At 38.5% G+C, this 25,577-nt stretch overlaps 1 protein-coding gene across 1 annotated transcript in view; it reads right to left on the bottom strand.

The window, feature by feature from the left end:
• Positions 1-2,287: 2,287 nt before the first annotated feature.
• The window catches only part of ITGA8 (integrin subunit alpha 8), a 165,699-nt gene continuing 142,409 nt past the window's right edge, over positions 2,288-25,577 (bottom strand). Inside the window, exons 26-30 of the mRNA XM_054593425.1 lie at positions 24,329-24,457; positions 19,586-19,699; positions 13,127-13,228; positions 5,069-5,191; positions 2,288-3,177 (exon numbers count right to left, since the gene is read on the bottom strand). Of these exons, the coding sequence (XP_054449400.1) occupies positions 3,091-3,177; positions 5,069-5,191; positions 13,127-13,228; positions 19,586-19,699; positions 24,329-24,457 (555 nt within the window). The 3' untranslated portion in view covers positions 2,288-3,090. The remainder of the gene's footprint in view (positions 3,178-5,068; positions 5,192-13,126; positions 13,229-19,585; positions 19,700-24,328; positions 24,458-25,577) is intronic.

Raw genomic sequence — 25,577 nt, forward strand, 5'->3', positions numbered from 1 at the left:
ATTTGAAATATTTTTATTGAACTTTAATTCACATACCATAAAACTTGTCTATTTAAAGCATACAATTCAGTGATTTTTAGTATATTCACAGAGTTGTGCAGATGTTACTAAGTTGAGAACATTTTCATCATCCCAAAGGAGTGATGTATTTTTGCTCTTTCAAATTTCTTCCAATGTTATTTTTATACTGGAGAATCAAGGTGTAAAGACAGAAACTTTGATGTCTGCCACTGAGAAAAACGTTGCTATGCTTGTGAAACAAACCACAAGTATATCATCGTGTCTTTAACTTTTAATTTTATTAGTGACAAGGTAAATACGTACATGAAAATCTTCACAAGATATCTACAAATGTGTTTAAATAAAACAAGAAAAAGAAGAGTTGAAATAGGGTTTCAGTGGCGACTAGTCCTTGTTGGGTATTTACTGTATAAAAATCTCCAAGTTTATAAAATTTGACTTGCCCATTTTCCATGTCTTAAAAGCCAGCTGCAAGAATTTTAAAAGGGGCATTTAACAGAGAGAGACTCTAAGAAAAGCACGACGCATTATGAGTTATGGAAGCGATCGGTGATACCATGATGAGAAGCAGACACACCCAGCGCATGGGGAGAGGGTTCTGCATGCGCAGGGGAGGCCCAGGAACCGACAGCTGCACAGTTCACCTGACCTCAGTGTCCCCCTTCCTCCATTTACTCCCACATTCTACGTGGCTGAGAGGGCCAGAGTGTGTGTGATGACCCTCTGTTAGATCCCTGCAGGTAGCAGTGCTCATTCCTTTAGAAGGGGCTACTCTTGGCTGAGACTGTGTGGAAGACAGAGTTTGTCTCTGAAGTCCTCATACCTTGCTCTGTTCTGGGTCCCAGGCTTCTTTTGGGGACCTCTAGTTTCCCCAGGTGTCTGTATGAGTGGTCGCATGAGGTTCTACATTGATCTAACCAGCTCTAAGGGCTCCGAGTACCTTCACTGATGTTAGCTTAAAAGGCAGTGGGTGTGTTTTCTCAGACACCTCTTAGGACCAAACATCGCAAGGCACTAATATCTATTGGCTAAAAGTCAGGCACTCCGATAAGAGTTAGGGCATTATTTTGGGGGTAGAGAGTCCTGCCAGAGAGCCCTCTGATCATATCCTATTGATGGCCACCTCTCTGTACAACCAATTCTAGGTGGATAACTAACACCTAAGGACAGAGGCTGGCACGGGAAGCTCAGACAGCTTGAGGCATGTGTGGTTCTCACCCACAGTCAGCCTCATACACTGTGAGCCAGACTCCATTCCTGCCAGACTTGAAACCGCTACCATGACAGGATTTAATTCACAAGCAGGAAGAGTATGAATTGCATTAATGTATTCTTCCATGTGCCTTTCATTTGGTCGCCAAGGAAATTCTGCAGCTATAGCCAAATGGCTTGTATGCAGGCAGAATATTTAGTGTCTGTGAGTTTGGCTCTTCTTTCAAATAAAGTGTGATTGTTGAAACTGGGATACAAATTTTCCAATGGCTTTATAAACTTAAGGATTTGGGTCTGCTTGTTCTATCATACTTAATATTCAGAATATTAATTTAAAAATAACTAATGCCAGTGTAAACATGCTTTAGATACATAGGTCTATAAAATATTGCACATAAATATAAAATTTGTTCAGCATTTCTTCATAGTAATTTTCATTATTAAAAAAGGATACAAAGTTGTGCAGATTATATGAATTTGGCTGGTCAATTTTACTTCAAAGGTGATAATATTACACATGATTATGGATTATTTACAAGAGTTTTAAACATCAAGTTTTTGTAAAGGTTAAATTCAGGATGATGGCAAAATAGCTTAAATATAGATAATTTTCCAAAATCGTTTACTACAAAGATTACCAGTGAAAATAAGTAGTAAAGTTGAAATAGGCAGTTCTAAATAACACCCTTGGGAGTCTGTTTTCCAGGGTCATCTCACATCTGCATAACTTTGTATTTCCTTCCTATTTACATTTAATATGTCTTCTCTGTGTACATAATAAGTTTGAGGTATAGGAGAGAAAACAGGTATTTAATCTGAAGTGAAATATTGGGGTTGCTTCCCATAGATTTTAAAAATGTTTACCCATATTGTTAAATTGTTTTTTTATTAATAGACTCTAGAAATTTTACCATAATTTTTACATACCACACAGGATTGAGAGTACCTTAAAATTTATGTATTGCTAATTAAGTAAATGGGACAATTATATTTTTTTAAATAAAAGGAACTAGAAATGCAAGTTTTTGCAAAACTAAATTAAGCAGATGCGCGAGTCCCTGGAAAGTGTGAGTACAGTTTCAGGTGGAAGGCAGCAGAGTATGAAGTGAAACTATCTTCTAATACCAATTTGCTTTTCCTTAACACTGTCTAAATCTTGAAGAAACTCTGTTAAACAACTGATCCGCACAAAATGGTTACGTTAGAAGAAAATTTAGTGAGTGGTTTTGAAAACCAGCTAACCAAATCTTAATTTCCAAATCCTCTAGATGACCAGAGTATCAGCCTAGAGAAATGGAAAATAAATAAATAAATTGTTATCCTTGTTTACAAGATTATCTTTGTCACTTCAACAGTACTTTCACAGTACCAACAACAACATATACTTGTCTCCCTGAGCCATTACGTCATTAGAAATATTACTTTTCCATAGGGAGGTGTCAAATATTCCGCTGGATACAGTAGTGTTGGAAGGTTTGATCCTAGTTCACCTTCTAAATTCTATTGTAATTTAGACATTTTGCCTTTGCGACTTAAGTTGGGCTTACCTGGAAAGCAGCCTCGGTTTCCATACCCATTTCAAAGTGTCTGCTGAAAGCAAAATGACTCAAGCAAAAGCAATCTTCCACAGTGGCCGCCTGTGTCTACAGTGTTGAAGACGTTCCCTTTCCCAAAAGGCTCGCTGTGCTCCACAGCAATGTCCTCAAAGGGTGGTATAGGTGAGGTGGTATTTCCCGGGGGCCCTTCCGTTTCCTAGGACACTGGCAGGTACAGGAAAACCTTTGTTTAACCTTTATGTTCCTTCTTTTCTTTGAACAGGACCAGTGTTGGAGTTTTTTGGTCTTTGATTTTTCCTTTTCATGCACCAGGGGTTTTCTCATCTGTCAGTTGTTCCCTGTCATTCATATCATCTTGGGGGGGTCTTGATCTGTCAAAGAATCCACACTACGAAAAAGAAAAATGGACTATAAAATCAAGTCTTTCTGGGAATTTGTGAAACCCCTCATGCTAAGAATTTTCACTTTATATATTTTCTTTAAAAAATTGTTCTATTTATTGATTTGAGAGAGAAAGTAACATCAGTTGTTGTTCCACTCATTTATGCATTCATTGGTTGATGCTTGTATGTGCCTGGACCAGGGATCAAACCTGCAACATTGACATATCAGGATGATGCTCTAACCAGCTGAGATACCTGGCCAGGGCCTCACTTAATGTAGGGCCTCACTTAATGTATTTTCTAAAGGACTTAGAGTTCTACAAAGATAACGTTCCTGATTCTCCAAATTAGGAGGTGAAAACAGTATTCTTTACCTGCAGAGAAGCTCACTGCATAGGGCATAGTGCCCATGGCCTTCCTCCCCCCATGGCCTGAGAGTGGGAGCGTGTCCCTGTCTCAGGGACCTTGTATCTTTTCCTGGGGTTTCAGCAACACAGCCCAGGGATCTCCTCTTGCTTTTCTGCCTGTTTTATGGAGCTGGCAGCAGCACTAAATGCTGACCAGGTAAGGGAGCTTCTCTCCTGAAACATACTGCAGGCTCTCACAGGAGGAAGTGAGAAGATCGCTGGGTATTCCTCTGCACTTGGAAGAGCACATAGTATATAGAGGAAAATTACATTGGTCATTTTTTTCAATCCCAGAGATTTTGCAAAGATTAACTAGGAACTCAGTAAAGAGGTGATTCTAGCATATTCATCCTCCTGAATTTTAAATTAGTATTTGGTCTAGGAGAATATATCTTTTCCTAGAAACCTGGAATCTCAATTTCTATTTATTGTTTCTTCACTGGAAGCCCAATTCATTGATTTTGGCTTATAACTATCAAGTTGTCTTTCTTTTGTAGGACTAGCCCAATATTGTGTCAATTGGCACATATAACTATAACATTTATGGAAATACAGTTATAAATAACAGAATTAAAAAAAAGTCTATTGTTAAGGTGTGTAAGATTATGTGGGCTCAAGATGGCACAAAACAGTTGATAATGACTAGAAACACCAATATTTAATATCAAAGGCAAGGTTTTCTCTGTTTATGGGTCTATTAAGTATGCTGCGTATAGTTATAAAATAAAAAACAGTATGATTTTTGGAGAACCACAACAATAGTGGTTAATTAAGATGTGACTGGATTAATTACTTTGATAGTCATGTAACTCTGACATTGTTTTTATTTTGGAATGAAAATCTCTGTGAAACTTGGCAGTCATGTTTGTTTTGGGGCCAGAAATTAATTTCTACTGTAGACTTTTAGAACAAACTTCAGTAAAACACATGAAAGAGTATAGGCTTCCTAATGGAGACAAACTAATTGGCAAGATTAAAAAAAAAAAGTCCAAGAATATTAGTATAACATGCATGATCTATTTGCCCTACTTGATAGTCTAAGTACCAATTAATTACTATATTAATTGCATTTGTGTAGGGCTTATAAAGAAAAATCTCAAAAAGATTGCTGATAGGACCATTTCAATAAAAAGCTTAAGATCTTGATTAATTAAACAAGAAAAAGAAGTCTTCTTAATAACATTATCACTTCAAGCATATTGGAAAGAAGATCACAGGTCCTAGTTAATAAAGTCTAATTCTCTCTATATTTACTTACAAGAAATCTCAAGATAAAAGCAACATTAAACATGCCCAGTCTTCTTAAATGTCAGCTACACAAGAGTACTGTTTGTCCAAGCAAACAAGATACAATGTTTATTTTTTAAAGACTGCTAAAAACCCCAAAATCACACATCCAGCATTGTCTTTTTAAATCCTTAGATATATCCTTCTAAATCCCATCAGTGGCCTCTCTACTCAAAAAAGAAAAGAAAGTAAAGAAACTTACCTTCCATAAAGCTAAGGTCAAAATGGCCAGAACCAATAATCCGAGAAGTATTGCTAGTATTATTACCCACAGTGGGATTGAGAAGGAAACGTTTGGGGTTGCCCAAATAACTGATGTCTTAATCTGAAATGGAAAATAAAGCAAATGAGCTCTAATTTGAAAACTCCTAGGTGAAATAAAGTAGTAGTTACCAATATAATGTAGGAGATAGTTGTGAAAGGATTCATACAAAAAATTGAAATCATCCTAAGAGAGACTGAAGGGGTTATCACACTAAAACATGGATCTTAAAAACATACATATTCTCATGTCTCCCTGGTTGGGTGAAAGCCTACAGATGCTTTGTGGATGTTCAACTTACAACAACAGCACAGAAACCCTAGAACAGAATTGAGGTGGACCAGGAACTGTCAGGTGGAAAGACATGACCTTAAATTGAGCTTGAGCTTTTATGGCAACAATGGTTAAAAGTAGACCCTCCCAAAGGCCAAGTCTGCCCACTCCTGTTTTTCCACTGAACTGAGCTAACAACCACAGATTGTTGGATGTGCAGTAACAACCACAGATTGTTGGATGTGCAGTAAGGTTAGAAATGACCTCATCCAACCCCCCATTTTGCAGATGAGCAAAGTGAGTCCCAGAGGGCTAAGTGAATCATATGACTAATCAATGTCGGTGGCTCTTTATACCTAGGTTCTGCACTCGACTGATGAAGGATAGCCCAGAGTGTGAGGCTGGGCTCTGGCATTTTACGGAAGTAACCACAGTTAGTGAAGTGAGCACTAATCGTCCTGATACTTTGGAGCTGCCTTTAATCCTAAATCCAATTTTCAGATGCCATGGGAACTCATTTCATTTCACACTGTTGGGAGGGGCCTTAGAGGTAAATGAGACCTGCCCAGCAGGACGGCACGCTCCATATCCGCGCCCCGACCCTGCCCTACAACACGGGCAGGAGAAGCCCTCCTACTGCTTAGGTGCCAGGGGCCTGTGCCACTGGAGAGCCAGAGAACAAAGACGCCGCAGACCGCCTGCAAAACCAGGGGGAGACCCCACCATTTGGCCAACGCCTTTTGTCAAGGAAAAGAGACAGAAATATATTCTTGGATCCAAACTGTTCTTCACCAAGGCAGGCCTATCATTACATAGCCACAGCTAAACTGGTTGAAGCGGTCCCTGCTGTAACTGAGTTGGTTGGAAGGATCATGAGTCCACTCCTGACACATGCTCACGAGATCTAGGCCACAATTCTCTAACCCATCACTCGGGAGAGGCTGAATTCATGATGGAGGCCGGTGGCTCTCAAACTTTCCATGGCTGCGATCGTATGGATGTCTTAGCCTACACGCTAGTACTGGGCCCTGACCCCACTCGCTTCTTTGTTTCTGCCTTCTTAACTAGATCTGAGCATCCTGTGCATGCTCTTCTCAGCTTGTCAGGGTTTTATTGCTCCTTTCATCTTGGCCCACTTCCTCTACACAACAGGCATTCTGAAGACTTAATTCATTGGATTCTCCAGACTCAAATACCGTTTATATTTAGACCAAATAACAGAATCGACAGTAGTGAAATTGCTTGTCATTCCATGGGGACAGCAGTGCCAAGGGCCAGGCACATGCTCTCGAAGAGAAAAAGGCTGGCTGTAACTTACTCACTATTGTACTTCCTTCCTTGACAGTTCACTTTCTGTGCCAGCATTGTCCTGATTTCATCCAGCATATCCTAGGCAGTGCGACATTCTGTGACCACTCTGGCATCACCCTCACCCTGCTCACTACAGTTGTGAGACAGGACACACGGGCACATACTGAAGAAACGCATCACAAGGGCTCAAAGCACTCACAAGGCCACCTGGATTCTGCTGCCTAAGCAATTTATTTAAAAACTGCTCTTTCATGTATCCTTTCTTGTATCGTGAGCAAAGCAGAGGCTAGATCACTTCTTAATCAATTCTTTTTATATCCCTCTCCCTTAGTGAATTCCACCTGATGACATATATGAAATTAGCGTACAGGCTTAACATTGTGAGGAGCTTGGAAAAAGGGCATGAAGTGGTACTTTACACAATGACCCTTTTGCTATAGGGAGCAGACTGACAGTTTTGGTAATGAGAATTTCAGCATTTTGGAACTAAAAGAGAGGGCGGTGATCCTGGACTCACAGCCCAGTTATACTGCCCCAAGAGGGAAAATTTGGAGCCATGTCAAATTCTCAGGTTTCTTTTTATTTTCTCCATAAGCTCAAAGTTCAAGAGGAAGTACAGTTTCAGTCTGTATTTCGTGCATGTTAGATAGCGCCTAAATTTACTAATAGGTAATTTACAGTAAGACAGGAAACAATGCTTCTCGATTTTCCTTGTCCTGATTTACCTAATTAATATCTCGTCACCTTCCACTGTTTCATGTTAAACATAGGATACAGTCCTGCTTTTGTAAGTGAAAAAATAAAAGGCTGAAAGCTGGAGAGGTTGAAATAAAGACCGCAGACTGTTCACATTTTTGGTGTAATAGAAAGGAGTGGAGTGACGGGACAGCCACCGAGTTCTTTGCTGGGTCTCTTGGCCACTCTGGTATTGCAGGGTGGGAGGTGTCGTCTTTACATCTGGTCTGTCTGCAGAAAGGAGCAGGAGAGGTCCCCTACCAAGAACTAACGGTATTTGAAGGTTCGGGGGTTTTTTGCTGAAGTGACGGAAAAGTAGGAATAAAACATTACATTGAACAGGATATGCTTAGCAGAGTCTCTTGAAGCAGAAAACACCTTTATAGGTATAATTACAAAATCTACTGGCTTTGTTTGCATTGCCTTCTAAAGATGCTGACAGCAGCATCTTGAAAAAGCCCGAGAGGGTACGATCACTACTGTCCTTTTCAGTTCCAAGATTCTGCAGTTCTCATCGCCACCCTGTTTGTCAGTCTGCCTCCAGGAACCTCATGTTCCTTTGAAAAATACCACTTCATACACTTTCTCTGAATACTTTACGTGTTAGGATTACACATGTTGTATATATTTCCTACATGTCATCATATGTAATTAACTAAGTGGAAAGAACATAAAGAATTTTAAAAATAGGCAAATTTGAAGTGACTGTCCTCCTGCCCTTGCATTCTGTTCTCTTCGCCTTTATGACATCCATGTGGCACTGAGGCTGCCCCATCTTCTCAGTCTAAATGGGTGCTGCTTCAAAGGCTTCCGGAGCCCCAGCTGTTTTCCTAAACTTTTCGCTGCATAGTGAAGACGTCCCTGCACTGAGTGAAAGCCCAGAAAACCAACAATGGTGCCCCACAGCATCGCTTCAGGTTCCCAGTGCAAAGAGGTGGGTGAGGGGCCGAGGTGGCCTGTCACCGGACAGTCACATGTCTTAAAAAGAGAGTCTTTCTGAGAAAAGATTGATTCGGGACTCACGTGATGTATGTCACGTCTGTAAATGGCGAAGGGGCATTTCGTCTGCAGGTGGAAACAAGTAAAGCAAAGTTTTCCCCGAAACTCACTGTTCTGTACAAATAAACTAGAAACTTGAACTGCAAGGCGAGCTAAAAAAGAAGACTTAATTGATCATGTTTATGGGACCGGAATTTATTTAAATTTGTATTAGTGCTGTGGAAATTATAGAATGGTTTGGGGAAAGCTTGATAAAGAAATGAAATTTTGGAAAATACCAAAAAGTTGTTACTTCTAATATTTATGCTTTTCTTGCAGTTCCTTTTGACAAGCCCACAAGAAGCTTACATTATATGTTGGATAATAAAGAATGAGGAAAATAGGCTTTAATTTTTAGAGTTTTTAATGACTAATCACTGATTATAGTAAGAATTTTTCATTCATTTCAAATAAGATTTATTAAACACCCCCTGTTCTCTGAAGCTCTGCAGGTGTCCTCGTCAGCTCCAGGCTGGAATCTTCCATGACCCTGCTCTAGATCGGTGCTGTCCAACAGAAATACAATGCAAGCCTAATTTAAAATTTTAAAACTTAAACTTAAAATGTTTCCAGGGGCCACATGTTAAAAAAAAGGAAAAAGAAAGATGAGCCATCAATTTTAATATACATTTTATTCAATTCTATCAAAACTATTTCAATGTCTAATTAATATAAAAATATTCTTAAGATAGTTTACATGTTTTTTTGTTTTTGCTAACTCTCTGAGATCCAGTGTATATTTAATAGTTGCAGCACATAACAATCACTAAATTTTCAATAAAGTGAAATATAGTCTTACCAAAACAATAAACCTGTATTTAATGGAAAAAAATATTTTATACAGCAGCAGTTGACAGTTTACACTTAAATAAGTTAAAATGAAATATAACTATGAGTTCAGGCCTTCAGTCACACCAGCTACGTTTCAGGTGCTCACTAGCTACGTGTGGCCGGTAGCTACCATACTGGACTGAACAGCTCTAGAACATCCTGCAAAATCACACACAATGCTGTGATTAGCTGAATTAGCCAAGTCTAAGATTCTTTCACCAAGAAGAAGGTCCCAAGGCAGAAAAGGGGATGTACTTAGGACTAAAGGTCTATCTTAAGAATAAGGGCTTGTGAGTACATATTTTAACTGCTTTAAGAAAGAACATTAAGGTTGAGTAACTGAAGTACTTCAAATTTAGGGAGGAATAAGATGAATTGCATACCAGCTAATCAACAAACCATTTTAATTCATTTTTATGTATCAAGAACCTGTAGCTACTTAAGGAATTGGTATAAAGCTTTAGCAATTCACTTATTATAATTATCCACAATTTTAGGAAAGGAGATCAATAAATTGTAAGCGGTTTAGATTTTTTTAAAGCGATACTAAGTAGGGAACATTTACTCTTACCTGCATTATGTCATAAATCTTGTTGTTCTTTATTATGGTTGAAAGACCATAAATAAATCTTTAATATGCCTACATTTTCTCATTGACATTTGTGATATGTTTTTGTGTATTTTGACAAAAAACCAAGGTAAAAGGAAATAGCTCCATTGTATTTGCAACTGTAATTAATGTTGACATCTGTATTTATGTATCACAAAATCTTGTGTAAACATACTTTAGTGGGGTCACAGGGATGTTTTAAGTAAATGTACCAAGACACCCTATCTACAGTGCCATATTAACATGAAGTGGACCAGCTGAACACATATTTTAACAATATTTAAATATCCCCTGTGAGATAAGTAGTCCCTATCTTAATTTCAAACTCAAAAAAATTATTTAATATGAGAATTCTGTTTTAAGCTGCTAAAGTTTTGCTAACAATTCTGAAAACCAAGTACATTCACAGTTTATGAATGAGTTTTTAAATAAGGGTTTTCATGATGTACTTATATTTTATAACAGCCAACTTTGGAGTAATACTAGACGATAATACTTGCTTCTAGATGTAAGTTATGGAATTTGGCTTTAGTCACATGGAACACAAATGTCAAAATTAATTGGTAAGCAAGAAGAAAGAGAGTGTTCAAATAACGGAGGAATTTTCTTCTGCTATGCTGTACTGAATTGGTGTTCAGTCATACCCCTCTGCTTCACGCAACCTTTCCTTCACCTCTGAACATGGCAAGTGTCACGTCACATGAGGAGTTCATTGTTACCAACACAGACTCTATGCGAGAAGCAGATGGGGACTGCTATTTCTTCAATATGGAAAGCTTATAGAGGCCTCAAGAAATGCTTGAATTATGGCCATGCTGAAAGGGAGTATAAACAAACTAATCATCCCACACAAGGGCCTAGGAAAACAAGCAAATATTCTCCAGTCTTATTACGGAAGAAGGAACTGAGAGACTTTCTCCCCAGTGGCAGAGAAGGGACGGGAGCTCTGATGGTTTTCAAGCTACCGATTCTGATGAGTTCTACCACCTTAAAGCAATTCTCTCCCTCTGGGCTCTTTTCAAGATAAGAATGATGAGACTTTTGAGAACTCACCATAAAAGTGTTTGAATGTTTTTCCAATTACAGTTAAGTCCTCACTTAACATCATGGACAGATTCTGTGACTTTAAGTAAACTGACATATAATGAAACCAATTTTACCATAAGCTGACAGAGACAAGAGTTAAGTTCCCAGGGCATCTTATCAATGTTGTAACTAAAGAACACTGAACAAAACAATGTTATTCCAGGACCTGCCAGGAACTTTACATAAATGGTGTGGTAAATCACCTACATCAGATAACAAGGCTGTTTTTTCAAAAATGCAGTAACAAGGGTGGTGGGGGTGGGGGAAGCATGTATTTGATCATTTTGTGGATCTTCTGAGATGAGTTGAGAACAGCAGGCTGTCACCTGTGGCCAGCACAGAAAGATTCAATACTGTTGATGGAATCGACTGTAACATATGTTTCTGTTAATGAACATATGCTCAGAGACAACAAAAGGGCCCAGATTTATCTCCCTTAGAGCTACAAGCCTTTGAACCTCTCTGGATGAACATTCTATATTAAAAACCCAAAGCCTCAATTTTCTAAGTTGAGCATAAATCCAGACTATAACAGACATCTTGTGAAAGAGAGGTGAACTAAACAAAGAAAGATGTGGCAGTGCTTGCTTTAAAATGCCACCAAAGTTTACTGAAATAGTTTGACTTCGCAAACTATTGATGTCTCCAGTATTGGGAGTGTTACTGTTACGGAGACGTGAGGCCTACCTATTCCAAATACAATGCTAAAGCTTTATATACATAGTTTTATTAATTGTCTCAACAATCCTGTCAGGTGAGTATGGGTAACAGCTTCAGCAAAGTGGAGTGACTTCCTGAAGTTTTTCCAATTAGAGTGGGGTGGAGACAGGAAAAAGCCCAGGAAATGGATTTTGAAACTGCCCTTTCGTCTGTGCTCCTTGCCTGTGTTATAGGTCCTCTATAGGACCTATAGGTCCTGCTAGTTTCACTGCAGATTGTCACTTGTAGGTCTTTTAAAGCACAGTGTCAAAGCCTCACTTCAGACACACTTAATCCTTAATAGTTGAGGTAAAGATTTAGCGTGTATATATCTTTAAAGTTGCATACGTGATGACTCTTTTGAATACTTAGGGTTGAGAATCACTAATCAATAGATTAATTTAACTTAAATTACTAAAAGCAATTAGGCTAGAAAGATTAAATATTACAATTATATTTGAAGACCTATGATGCTAAGAAATTGTGGTCGTATCAATTTATGTACCACCCAAAGAGGTGCTTCTCAAATGTTACTGTGAACATTATACCCTGATGCTTTTGACAAAATGCAGGTCTGCAGTGAGGCCTGTTTCTGAATTTCTAACAACTCCTTAGGTAATGTTGGGGTTTTTGGTTTGTAAATTGCACTTTGGGTAACAAGGATCTGGGGACCAGAGTTCAAGTAGGGGTTGTGAATATGAATGAGTGACCAAGAGATGAAGGTTTAAATCTTAATATTGTTTCCTGGAGCCCTGGCTGTGGTCACTTGCACTGTAAAGGCAGAGTTCGGGGGACCACTGTCTGCTCCGGCCCTCTCACCCATTTTCCCCTCTGCTCCGCATGGCCTTGTGGGTTGCTGAGGATACTAGCAGTTGTGCTGTGGCAGATACCTGGGGGTCGGAGATGCTTAATAGCCTCAATTTTTAAAAATAGAATTTCACTCAAATGAAGCTCATAATATACTTCTCACTCCCTGGTGCAAATTATGGTTCCTTCCATTAAAGGAAAGATTACTGTCCAGTGTCATGCAGCTGGCCTCTGGCAACAGTCCCTACGTAAGAGATTTTTCCCTCTCTACTCACTCATGTTAAAATTAAGCACCAATCAGTACAATTTCATTATAATGGTCATGGCTATCTGGACTTCTTTGAAACAAACTAGCTTGATTGAAAATGATATTAGTCCTGCCCTGTGATTGTTGGGGTTTTTTTTTGGAGGGGGGCACAGGAATTTACATTAAAAGTTTAAAAATTTGATCAAATGACACTAAGTAGTTCCCAGACTGGAATAAGAAAATAGTGATCTGAAGGGGAAACTGTTCTAAAATCAGTGTAATAAGCACTTAAATCTAGCACAAGCTAGAACAGTGATTAAAAAACAACTATTTCAATGCTTGCATGTTTTAAGATACTTACTGCTATGTTTCCCTCTGGGAGTTTTGCTGGCTGATCCTTATAAGGCATCTTCTTAACTTCAAAGGACACCAGGGATGCAAGAGAATAGGGATCATTTTTTCTCTGAAATTAAAAATATCTATAAGTATATTTCACAGAAAGCTTTTAAGAGTTATAATGGCAGTCACCCAATTATTTTCAGTGTTTTCCATTTCCAAAGCAAAATTTTCTTCTTCTTTCTTCTTTTTCTTTTACTTTCCCCATCCATCCATCCATCAATCCATTATCCATCTATCCATCCATCCATCATCCTTCATCCATCCATCCATCCATCCATCATCCATCATCCACCCAGACATCCATCCATCATCCACCCAGACATCCATCTATCATCTATCCATCATCCATCTAGACATCTACCCAACTGTCTATCCATCCAACCATTCATCCTTTTCTTATTTTTAAAGAGAATTTGTCTTATTAACAAAAGACTTGGTACAATAAAATTAATATAAAAAACAGAAAAATCAGAGTCCTAAAAAGTAATAAACACAAGGATTTATATAGTTGCTGCTAGTGAAGAACAAAGGGGAAACATAGTGAGCTAAAAATTCCTGTTATAGAGGGAAATATTTTAGGGAGAAAACAGGTACTAAACTATAAAGAAATTTATCACATTTCATCTTATACAGGAGACCCAGAGCACTGTCTCTCAATCTTGGTACTGTTAAGATTTTAGGGTTGTTGGGGGGCTATCCTGTGCAATGTAAAATGTTCAGCAGCATCCCTGGCCTCTACCCACTAGATGCCAGTAGCAGCCTTCCTTCCCCAAGTTGTGACAACGAAAAACATCTCTAATTATTGCCAATGTCCCTTTAGAGCACAAAATCTGCCTAATTAAAAACCACAGACCTAGAGCCATACAGTGTTTTTGACCAAGCTTTTTAGCAAAAGTTCTTTTTGTTTAATTGGTTCTTATATTAACTGTTGATTAAAGTCAAAGGAAAATATTTAAGAGTAAGTCAAGAAAAGGCCTTTTGAGAACTTAGGCTTCTGTGCTTCTCCTCCATTTTAACTTGAGACAGTGATCAGATCTATCCAGGGGTAGCCTGTGGCTGATTCATATGGTTCTTGAGAGACTGTTAAAAGTTTCAGAAATTGTGAGGACCAGCTGTTAATAGAGCTGTTATTAAAATTTAAATTACATATACATAAACTAGTAATTATATTTTTAAAAGGTAATAAAAACTCAGTACTTACTAATTATTTTATTGCATTTTACTATCACCTATTCTTCAGATATTATTTATGTCTATTGAATTTGTAAGGGGAAATACTATATGATGATGAGAAACGAGTGCATCTCTTCCCAACTCCATATTCAGCAATGGCATGTTGGCAGCTTGAAATCAGCTCTGGGGCATGATATTTACACCATGGGAGTCAGCAAATGCTACATCTTGGAGCTTTCTTTCCTTCCAGAGAGCACTTTATTAAACACTTACCAGCAATTTACTATATACGATCCAATGTTGGGTTTTTTGAAGCTAATCCAACAGGTCAGATTGTAATAATTTTGTTTAAATTATTTGCACTTTTAAAAAGTTTATTTTCTTCTCCTATGACTGATTTTTTTCCTTCCTTTAATAAACCCCATTTCTGCTCCATGGTAAGGACAGGCCAGAGTATGCAAAACTTTTATATACTCAAAGGCACTATCTTTGGCTTTTACTTTCTTTCTACCCTGACATTCCAGGATAAGCAACTCTATTCATTTGGAAAAATTCTTCTTGGTTGTTATTTGGTTGGTTATTCTTCTGATGTTCTTTTTTCTCCTGGCATTTCCATTTTTTTGTATGAGAAATGTTTTTTTAAAACGTGGAAACTTTTGTTCACAGAATCACATGTGTACTTGGTGGCTGAAATTTACTTTCCTTATCATGGTGGCTGGTAGACATAGAGCAAACACAGCAAATTCTGGCAATGAGGTTCTGTGCGTAAGGATTACAATTACATACACAAATGTGTGTCCATGCTCTCAACGCTGCAATGAACAAGTTTTCTTTAGTCCCCAAGTTCAATGAAAAAATTGACAGAAAATAATTTTCTTGCTCTTGAAGTCATGTGTTTGGAAAAAAAAGTCATGGGAGAAGTCCATCTCTGTGTGGACTCCAGAGGGAAAGATTTTATGCCATGTGATTCTGCATTTATGAACATGAAAGTTTCTTAATGTGTAAGAGGTGGGATTTGAACTCTAGAATGGAGAACATGGAGAAACATGTTTCTCTGAGGACTTTCTCTCACTGACTCCCTCTACCGCCCCTGCTCTTGGCCACAGTTTGATTTCTCCTCATATTTTCCATTCATTGCCACTCCTTATTGTCATTTCCAGGTGTCCACAAACCTCCCTACTTTGCTGAGCTTCAGAAACACCCAGCACTGAGCTTGAGATTCTGATTCCATACACTGGGATGAGACTCTATTTGTCATACATTGTTTGGAATTTTCACATTGTTGTTCAACTTTTTATTTTTCTCTGTTACTTTTCTCTCCAACAAGATTATACAAAAATGAAAGGTCTATATCATGGAATATAAGATTTATATGTTCCACAGCACCCGGAACAGTAGGCAGAGGAGGGCCTCATCAATTTCCGTTGACTGACCACATGAATGGACAGTGAATGAACACATCAGATGCTTTGGTTGTTCAATGACTTTCCCACCCCACGTAACACCATTTGATGAACAACAACTCATAGATTGGTCTGTTCTTTATTTTAAATTATTCTCCAAAACCAAGGTGTCTTCTATGCTTTTCAGTAGGAAAATTCATGATTTTCACTTTTCTAAGTAAGATGCTCTGGAGCTCCAGGGAATAAGCAGTGTGAGCTATTAGACTATGGTTGGCTGGGTCGGCCTCAAAGAAAGATACAGTAGTCCTGTGGCTGTTAGTGCAGAGGCTCAGCACAGACAGGTATTTAATCCATGAAAAACAATTATGAGCAGTCATATTATTGATTCCATGTTGAAAGTTGAATGCTTTCAGCCATGCTCTTTACATAGCAGCTGTATTTTTCTCTTGTTAAAAAAATCTCTTCTGTGTAGCAATCTCCTCATGTAATAGCAATCACTGCCATATTGTAGTCAATTTAGGATTAAAAAAGCAGCTGGAGTTAATATTCTTGGATGATATCTTGGACCTTCCACCAGCCCCAGCCAGCTATCAGTCCTCAGAAAACGCCCTATTCCTTTGTCATTGCAGTGTCATTTAAACTGTGGTCTGCAGCCCATTGGCTGCCTCTATTAGGTATTTTTGCACAAAATGGTCATGGTACTCAAAAAAGTTAAGAGTTGGTAACAAATGGAGCGGAGAGTGAGACTTTCAAATTGATCCAGTACTTGGTTTGGCTGACAATGTCACAACCTCTCCCGCTCCCACCTTCCCACTGCTTAACTTCTTCTCAAGAATTATTTTAAAACACATATCCATTTTACGTAGCCCATGTTTCAATGCTCAGCACTTACCAGAAACATTTATCTTGTGAGATAACAAAACCTGAGCAATTGCGGGTAAAACTTTAAGCTGTAAAGGAGTTGCTGTTTCAAGGAACAATCACAGAACAGGGGAATATTTAAGATTAACCCAAATAAAGTATTTTCCTGATCAGTCTGCATGTTTACCATGTGGATGGCAACAAACATAATGCAGCAAATCGTGTCAACCAAGAATTGTAAACTTTCTATGCTGGATTAGGAAGGCACAAAATGTTTACTTCCCTCTGGGTTGCATGATGAAACTATCAAAGACCTTCAATATATCCAATACAGTGTGTCTGTGTGTGTGAGTACATGTGTGCGTGAGAGAGAGAGGAAGAGAGAGTTGGCTCGTAATACTGCACTCCCCTTTGCCAGGCAGCTTTCAAGAGTGGAATAAGAAGAAACTGTAGAAGTACAGGAATTTGGGCTACAGCCGTGGGTATACATGTAGTGACTTGTGCCACTCTCTCCCAAATCTTTGGAAGAGGCACTTTGTTCTGGGAGGACTCCAGAATGTCCTTGCCTCTTGTTTTGGTCTGACTCTACTTGTGCTAAATATTTATTGTTTGGAAAGTCCCTCAATTGTTAGTGACTTCTTGTAGACTCACTGGGTCTTTTTATCAGGAAATGAAGATGGAATTTTCCCTCTCTAGGCCTCATACAGGGCTAGGATGTTATACATAGAACCAACGCATGCCATCTATTATAAAATCATCACTTTCCCTTGACTGTAGTGTTACAATGATTTTAGTCTTGCTTCATTGAACAGTTGTTCTCTCTCATTTCAGTAGAATATGATGCCCAAAGTGATAGGAGGAATGTATAATTATCCATTTAGACTGTATGGGTTTGGGCATTCAGTCAGATTCCTCTCCCAACTCTTGGAAGACAAGTAACAACAAAGTCATCATGAGCACATTGGCGGATTGCAAGTGGTACTTGAAGCAATGTCTGCAGCATAGTTGGACCTCCATAAATATTTGTTGAGAGAATGAATAAAAAATGGTATAACTTTTAGAAATGCAAATTGTGCACTGCACTTCTAGGTCAGTTGTTAACCCAGTGTTAATTTTGTGCCCAGGAACACTGGCAATATCTAAACACATTTTTTTGGTTGTCACAACCGGGTTAGGAGTAGTTACTGGCATCTAGTGGGTAGGGGCCAGGGATGCTGCTAAACATCCTCTAATACACAGGACAGCCTGCACAACAAATTCTGACCCAAAGTATTAATAGTGCTGAAGTTGAGAAAACCATGCCTTAAACTTTTTTTAAAGATGGCTTCACAACAAACTTTTAAAAATAACTTAAATTTTCCAGGGAATTTAGCATTTGATTTTCTATGGCACAATAAACCAAATAAAAAAATTTTTAGTTGTTCATATATAAGCAACAGCCCTGACCAATGTGGCTCAGTTGGTTGGGCCTCGTCCCGCAGACTGAAATGTCACTGGTTTGACTGCCAGTCAGGGTACATGCTTGGGGTGGGACCAAGTCCCCCGTTGGGGGCATGTGAGAGGCAACCAGTCGGTTTCTCTCTCACATCAACATTTTTCTCCTTCTCTCTCTCTCTTCACCTCTGTCTAAAAATAAACAAATAAAATCATATATATATATGATGTTGCATATATATATAAAATCATATATATGATGTTGCATATTAAATTATATATATATATATATATATATATATATATATGCAACAATGCACAGGTTTGGTAGTTTAATTTAGCTTCTTTCCCCCTCAATCCTTCCTAAACAAGATCATAACACAATAGTATCATTTAAATAAATAGCTCTTTCCCAGCGGAAAAGTTCATCTGCTTAGTATAAAAGATTTAAAAGCTTTAAAATGCACAAGATCAATAGAGCTATCTACGGCTTTGGTGGATGCCAAAGTACAGACAAGCTGGAGCTCCGCGGAATCTACACATCACATGTACCTAGCACTTGACTGAGATTCCATCCAGGCTGGAGCCCATGCTGTGGGATCATCAGACAAGAGCAACTGTCTAGGACAATCTCTCTTTTCATTTCTAAGTTGATTTCTAGTTTTACTTTTCTGGGCACAAGGCTTGAACTGGGCTTTTACACTCACCATCATTTCCACTAACTAGCACTTACTGAGGAACTACTACGTGCCAGGCACTGGGTATATGGTGGTGAGCGAAATAGATTTGTCTGAATTTTTTCAGCCATAAAAAAAGGAAATCCAGTCTTTTGTGACAACATGGATGGACCTTGAGGGCATTATGTTAAGTGGAGTAAGTCAGACAGAGAAAGAGAAATACTGTGTGATTTCACTTATATGTAGAATCTTTAAAAAAGCCAAACTCACAGAAACAAAGAGTAGAATGGTGGTTGCCAGGGGCTTGGGGTTGGGGAAATGGGGAGATAAAGGGGTACAGACTTCCAGCTGGAAGATGAGTAAATTCTAGGAATCTTATTTACAGCATGGAAATTATAGTTAACAATACTGTATAATATACTTGAAAGTTGTTAATAGAGTGGATCTTAAAAGTTATCACCACACTCACATAAAAAATATAATATGCGAGGGAAGGGGAGGTATTAGCTGCCCTTATTGTGGTCAACATTTTGCAATATGTATGTGTATCAAATAGTCGTATCATCCATTTTAAACTTATATATATTACATGTCAAAAATATTTCAGTAAAGCTAAAAAAAAAAGTCTTCAACTGATGGGAAAGATGACCAACTGATCTTTCTTTTAAAAGAAAGAAAATTTCTTTAAAAAATTTAAAACTAAAAAATTGAAAACTTTTTTGAATAAAATATTTTTTAAATTAAATCTAAAAATTGTAAAAATAGGAAATGTTAAAAAAATTTTTAGACCATTTAAAAAAATAAGCCTCACGCTGAGCTTTTGAGAAGAGGCTCCCTGTGAGCGCAGTGTACACGCTTCAGCGGGTTTGTTACCTGGAGAAATGTCTGGGCCCATAACCGTGACCTGACTTTCAGGACTGCACTTTCTCCTCCTTCTAGTCGTCCCACCACACAGGAGATTTGCAAGCACTCGATATTTGTGCAATTCTGCAAAAAACAATGGCAACTTTGGCAAATCAGCATCCTTAAACTGGTACATAATCAACACTGAAGTCTATTTATATCTTATTTTTTCAGAAATCATCACCTAACCCATAAATTATTAATTTAAATGAAGAATAAATACATTAAAACAGCTAAGAAAAAACAAAGTTTTGTAAGCAAAGATGCATCAGCTTCAGTAGTAATGTAAAGATAAAATGGAACATAAGTACAATATAAAATTTAATTTATTTTCTAAGGACTTAATACTATTTTCTTGCAGCAGGAATTGAATTGTTTTGCTGCTTCATTTTCTCAGAACTCAGGAAGACATTTCTTACAAACATTCATAGCAACTGACCCTGGACTAAGCAAACTCCTAAAACGGCTTTTCAGGAAGGTCCCTGCGTCCATATGATCTCTAAGACCCAAAGTTATTTCCAACTGACAAGCATTTGTTCTATAACATTCTCCTTTCTGTATAAATTACTTCCTGGTTATAAAAACTAGTGTTTAGCCCAGGCTGGTGTGGCTCAGTGGATTGAGTGCCGGCCTGCGAACCAGAGGGTCACTGGTTCAATTCCTAGTCAGGGCACATGCCTGGGTTGCAGGCCAGGTCCCCAGTAGGGGGGCATTCAAGAGGCAACCACACATTGATGTTTTTCTCCCTATCTTTCTCCTTCCCTTCAGCTCTCTAAAAATAAATAAATAAAATCTTTTTTTTTTTTAAACCACTAGTTTATAAACTAGTTCCTAGGGTTGTCCAACTTATAATCTATAACCTTTAATATATAAAATGCATGTTCCTGCAAAGTATTCATCATGATGACATTCTACCTATCAAATCATATTTTCTGATTGGATCCCATTATGAAAATAAATGGACACCTCATATCCATTTTCCATGTTCCTGTATATAGGATGATCCGTCTTGAATTATGCTCACTGATGGAATTTATCGTGTGAGCTATGTTTTATTATTTATGTCCCAGCACTGGGCACTGGCCTATAGATACTCAATAAACATCACTTTCACATTAATAAAACTGATAAAATACAGAGTAGCCTGAGGAACATATTAATATGAAAACCTTTTCTGAGACCCTCAGAATTCTCTAAAAACCAAGCAATAAGTGATGTGTTATCTGATAAACTCCAATAAGGCTAGATTTCTTCATGATGTTTCCAAATACAAATGGCGGGGCCGCTCCTGTTTTACTAGAGTTGGGCACTGTGGTGTTTGGGTCTTGTGTCTCCCGCAGGAACAGGGCTTCTCAGAGTCTGCAGTTTGTGCCACCTGCGAGGCCCATCACATTAGCCTATGTTCCGTTATTGACACGCTGCGTACGGGCAACGCCCCCCTCTGGAGGCAAAGGAGGTGGGGAGTCAGAAAGAGGTAACCCTTGTAAACTCTTGCAAATGGTGATCCTAGTTAGCTAGCTCTGTTGAAGGATTTTTGAGGTGCTGCTTAGAGTGAATCTTGAAAGGCAAGAAAGAGCTACCAAGAGGCGCAGGATGATGAGGGCCCAGTTCTCTCGTGCAAGATCAGTGGGTGTTCAGGAAAGAGGAGAAAAGGGTTTTGGGCGGGGTGGGCAGAAGGCAATGAGATAGAGAAGAACAAAAGTCCAGGTGATAAAGAATCTTCCTACTTGTGCTGAGGACTTTGGATGCTATTCAGAAGGTACTGGGGAGCCCGTGAAGGTTTTTAAGCAAGGGCTATATCCACGTTTCTGGTTTAGGGGACAGACGGTATGTAAGGAAAGAACGGAGAGAGGAGTGGGAGACAAGGATGAGGATAAGTGCTTGTTACGAGAGCCTCCAAGTGAGAAATGATGAGGCCCTGAACGGAGGCAGTGGGACTGCAAAGAGGAAGATGCATTTTAGAGAAGTCTTGGAAGTAGAATAGACATGTGGTGACTAATCCAAGGCTGAGATGAAGGTTCTACAGAAGGAGCACATCTTGGAGGTCATGGAGGCATAGTTTTGGACCTGTGCGGACTGGCATGTCTATCAGACATCCAGATGAACATTACAGTGAGCCCTTCAAGTCTCAAAAGCAGTGAAGGAGGGCTGAGATGGTAGGAGTCACCTGAGAATGACTAATGACTGGAGTTACAATCAGGTGAAAAATTTCCCTGAAAGAGCAAAGTCAATGGAAGAGAAGAGGAGGGGGATGAGGATGGAATCCTGAGGTCTTGGAGCATTTCAGGATGAGCAGAAGAGAAGCCCATGAAAAATTCAAAGGGGCAAGTCCAAAGGTAGGAAGAGAAACAGGAGAGAATGTTATGGAGGAAGCCAGAGGAGGTGATGGTTTCAGGAAGTGGTCAAGGGTATCGAGTGCTGAACAGGGTTAAGAAATATAACATTTCTGTAAACTGAGTAGTAAATGGAGAAGGAGGAGATGAGGGTGATAGAAGCAAAAAACAGCAGGGACCCATGATGAGAAAGGCAAGGACATTCTTAAGCAGAGGAAAAATTGTATCTCAGGGTTACAGATATGGATTTTTCCTATGCAAATTGGAAATTATGATCCCAAACAGGATTTTGGCATTTTGAACTTTCAAATTCCTAATCAGAAATGTGATTCAGTAAGTTGTTTTTAACTAAACAAAAACTGTAGGAGGTCTTATTTAGCTTTTGATTTCAGAATAAACTTTGCATAATCACTTTCTACCCAGAATTATTTTGACTTGAGGACATGGGGAGGCGTATGATTTGCAATTTTTGAACCAATAAAGGAGAAAGGGAATAAAACATGATTTAACAAAATCAGACATGGAAATCAAGGATTGCCTTGCCCTCATCTGCAAGTAATAAGTTTCTGTGATATTCAGGGTTAGAAATCATCTTGCATTAAAAGTCTTTAATGAGAAAGAATACAAGGAAAAAATCTGATCCCATAACATAAAAGCATATAATTTTCAAAAGACTATTAGTTATTGATCTCCACTGCCTTTATATACTCATGAGACATATGCTGAAGTAGAAACTGGGAAATATAGTTGAATTTTGATTTTCCAAATTGTTGGTCCCCAGAGGTTTGGACATTGGTTCTCCAGAGGGCTTTCCTGTTGGTTAGAATTAGAATTCTATAGATGTCCATCATTGTCTTTTTAAGAAAATTTTTAAAAATTTAATGAAATATAATTGACATATAACATTAATTTCAGCTTTATAACATAATGATTTGATATTTGTTTATATTGCAAAATACTCACCACAATAACTCTAGTTAACACCTGTTAATAATTATACAATTACACATAATTACACAATTTTTTCTTGTGATGAGAACTTTTAAGATTTACTTGCTTAACAACTTTCAAATATACCATACAATATTATTAACTAAAGTGCTATACATTACATTCCCAGGACTTAAATCATTATTTCCTGTTCTAGTTCTTCTGGAAGCTTTTTAAAAATGATACTATGTAGAATTTTATTAATTTATTATAAACTCAATAGCATATCTATTCCCTATTCTTACATTTTCAAAACATTACAATGTCATAAAAATTTACAGCGACTCAAATCATATAATTTGCCAACTGCTGTAACTTTTTGCCATGTAACCTCATGTTCTTATAATAAACATTCCTCTCTTAAGTTTAACTGATTAAGTTAGTCTTGCTCATTGGACTTTTCTGTCCATTTCCATGTTTGGAACTTTTTATAATGTCAGAATATATTCAATACATAAATTGTCTTAGAAAACCCATTCAAACCCCTTTAAGTATATAGTTCAGTGGCATTAACATTCTCATTGGAACAAGTGGGAGAACTGATAAAAATGCTGATTCAGGAATGCTGCCCATAGTTTTACAAAGTGCTGACTAAGCTCAGGCTAGATCCACCACAGACCCCCATGGGAAGACTGCAGGGTTTGTTTGTTTGTTTGTTTGTTTTTCTGGAAACCTAAACACACCATTAATGGCTCTTCCAGAGGCGCACAGGATGCTGAGATTCAGGGACAGGTAGAACACTCACTCCAAGGACCATTTGAAAGGCAGCACTTCTCCAGGCTCAGTTCAAATTCTCACCAGTGCAGTGTCTGGGGGCAGGCTAACAGTTGAATCTTCATGTTCTTGAAATACATTAGGAGTCACATTTTATGTTCTCATCATTAATTCTCCACTGTGCCCTCCGTGGCAGGTTTAGAAAAGTGAAAACATTACATTGCAAATACTCTTTTAAAAAAGCCACTTTCATTTCTCACAATATGTACTGCCAAAAAATGTTAGGCATATCTGAGTATTGGAGGAGAATGAAAAACAATACTTGAAGTTAAGGGAAGGGGGAAGTAAAAGAGGGTAAAGGGGGAATAAATAGTGATGGAAGAAGACTTGACTTGGCGTGGTGAACACACAATACAATATACAGATGATGTATTGTAGAATTGTATACCTGAAACTTATGTTCTACATTCTACAATTCTATAATACAGCATCTCTGTATTCTATTATATAAGTTTCAGGTATACAATTCTACAATATACCATCTACAATACATATATTGTAACCAATGTCACCCCAGTAGGTGCAATAAAAAATAACTTGAAGTTAAAACACCTGTAGCTAGGAGTTCCGTCCAACCTGGTGTTTTCCCGTGGTTCTCTGCACTGAGAAAACTCACCAGGATTTTTGCCGGGTTCTGTCTGTGGACCTCCAGCGCAGGCACGTGTCTCTTTCTAACAAGATGAGGGATGGTCGAGTTTCGCAAAAAGGCGCTCAGCTCAGGGGTGTCCTCTCTGGGGGCAGCAGGCTGTAAACAGTAAGCAGGAGATATCACATACAATCACATTAACTCTTGTTACCTAGCCTTGAACTCTAGGGAATTTTTTTCTCACAACTAGAAATGATTTGCACTAAAATTCAGACATGTTTTGATTTACCAGTGGCATTTCCAACAGCAAAGTGAACCCTGTGCAGAAGGAACAACCTTTCCATTCTCCAGTTACAGGAATTCATGAGGCGTGGGGAATGCGCCTGGAAAGCTTATCTTATGAAGATAAGATTTTGCGCAGAGGTGACTTCCCCACAAGAATAGAAAACATGGAGTGACTTTTCAGCCATGAGTCATTATTTTCTCCTTACTTTTCTCTTCTTGTATAACAGGGTTGGTCAAACTGAGGAAGTTTCTATGTGGAGAGATGGATTCTGAGGAGGCAGAAAAGTGAGGTGTTGACTATGAGGCACTGATGGGGTCTAGGACCCCACTTCAGCAAGTCTGAGTCCCGTACTACTTTAGGTGTAAGAAGTACTCCCTCAGGAGAGAACCATGTTCTAATGAAAAGGACTTTTCCTAATCATGCCACATAAACAACATGCCCTAGCAGAGTCTGTTTTGAGCCCCAAGTTGGTGTTGCAAGTATTCTAGAATTTATGATTTTATCTCAGGCTCCAGGCTGGGTCATCTGATAGCTGAATTCTTATTTTGAGAGTTCCAATAAATCACACATAATATCCCATTGACATTCCTTATTTTTGACTAATTGAATACAGAACCCTAATTTTCTGCTCCCCTCCCCCAAATACACCTTGTTTTATACAGCTTTTCTTTGGAGTCACCAGAGCAATAATGGTATGTTTGTTTCTGTGGAATAAGAAGAGTTATTCTCACATTGTTGACATAGGATGCACCACAAAAGATGAAATGACAGTGCTCAATATGTCCTAAGAACCTGGAAAAATCTACTGGGCAAATAGAAAGATAGTCCAGGCTTCTTAGTATGTCATGCACAATCCTCTGGGTGCTGGCTTGGTCTGCTTCTACCAGACCCCCTCACATCCTTCCCCTGGTGTGCAGAACTGCTCTCCACTCCTGACCCGCATCAGGCTGGTACCCTCAGCCCCTATTTGATGTTCCACATCATGGCTCTGTT

The sequence above is a fragment of the Pteronotus mesoamericanus genome, unplaced genomic scaffold, assembly GCF_021234165.1.
Source record: "Pteronotus mesoamericanus isolate MK-2021 breed Mesoamerican mustached bat unplaced genomic scaffold, CSHL_Meso_final contig_130, whole genome shotgun sequence".
NCBI classification, from domain to species: domain Eukaryota; kingdom Metazoa; phylum Chordata; class Mammalia; order Chiroptera; family Mormoopidae; genus Pteronotus; species Pteronotus mesoamericanus.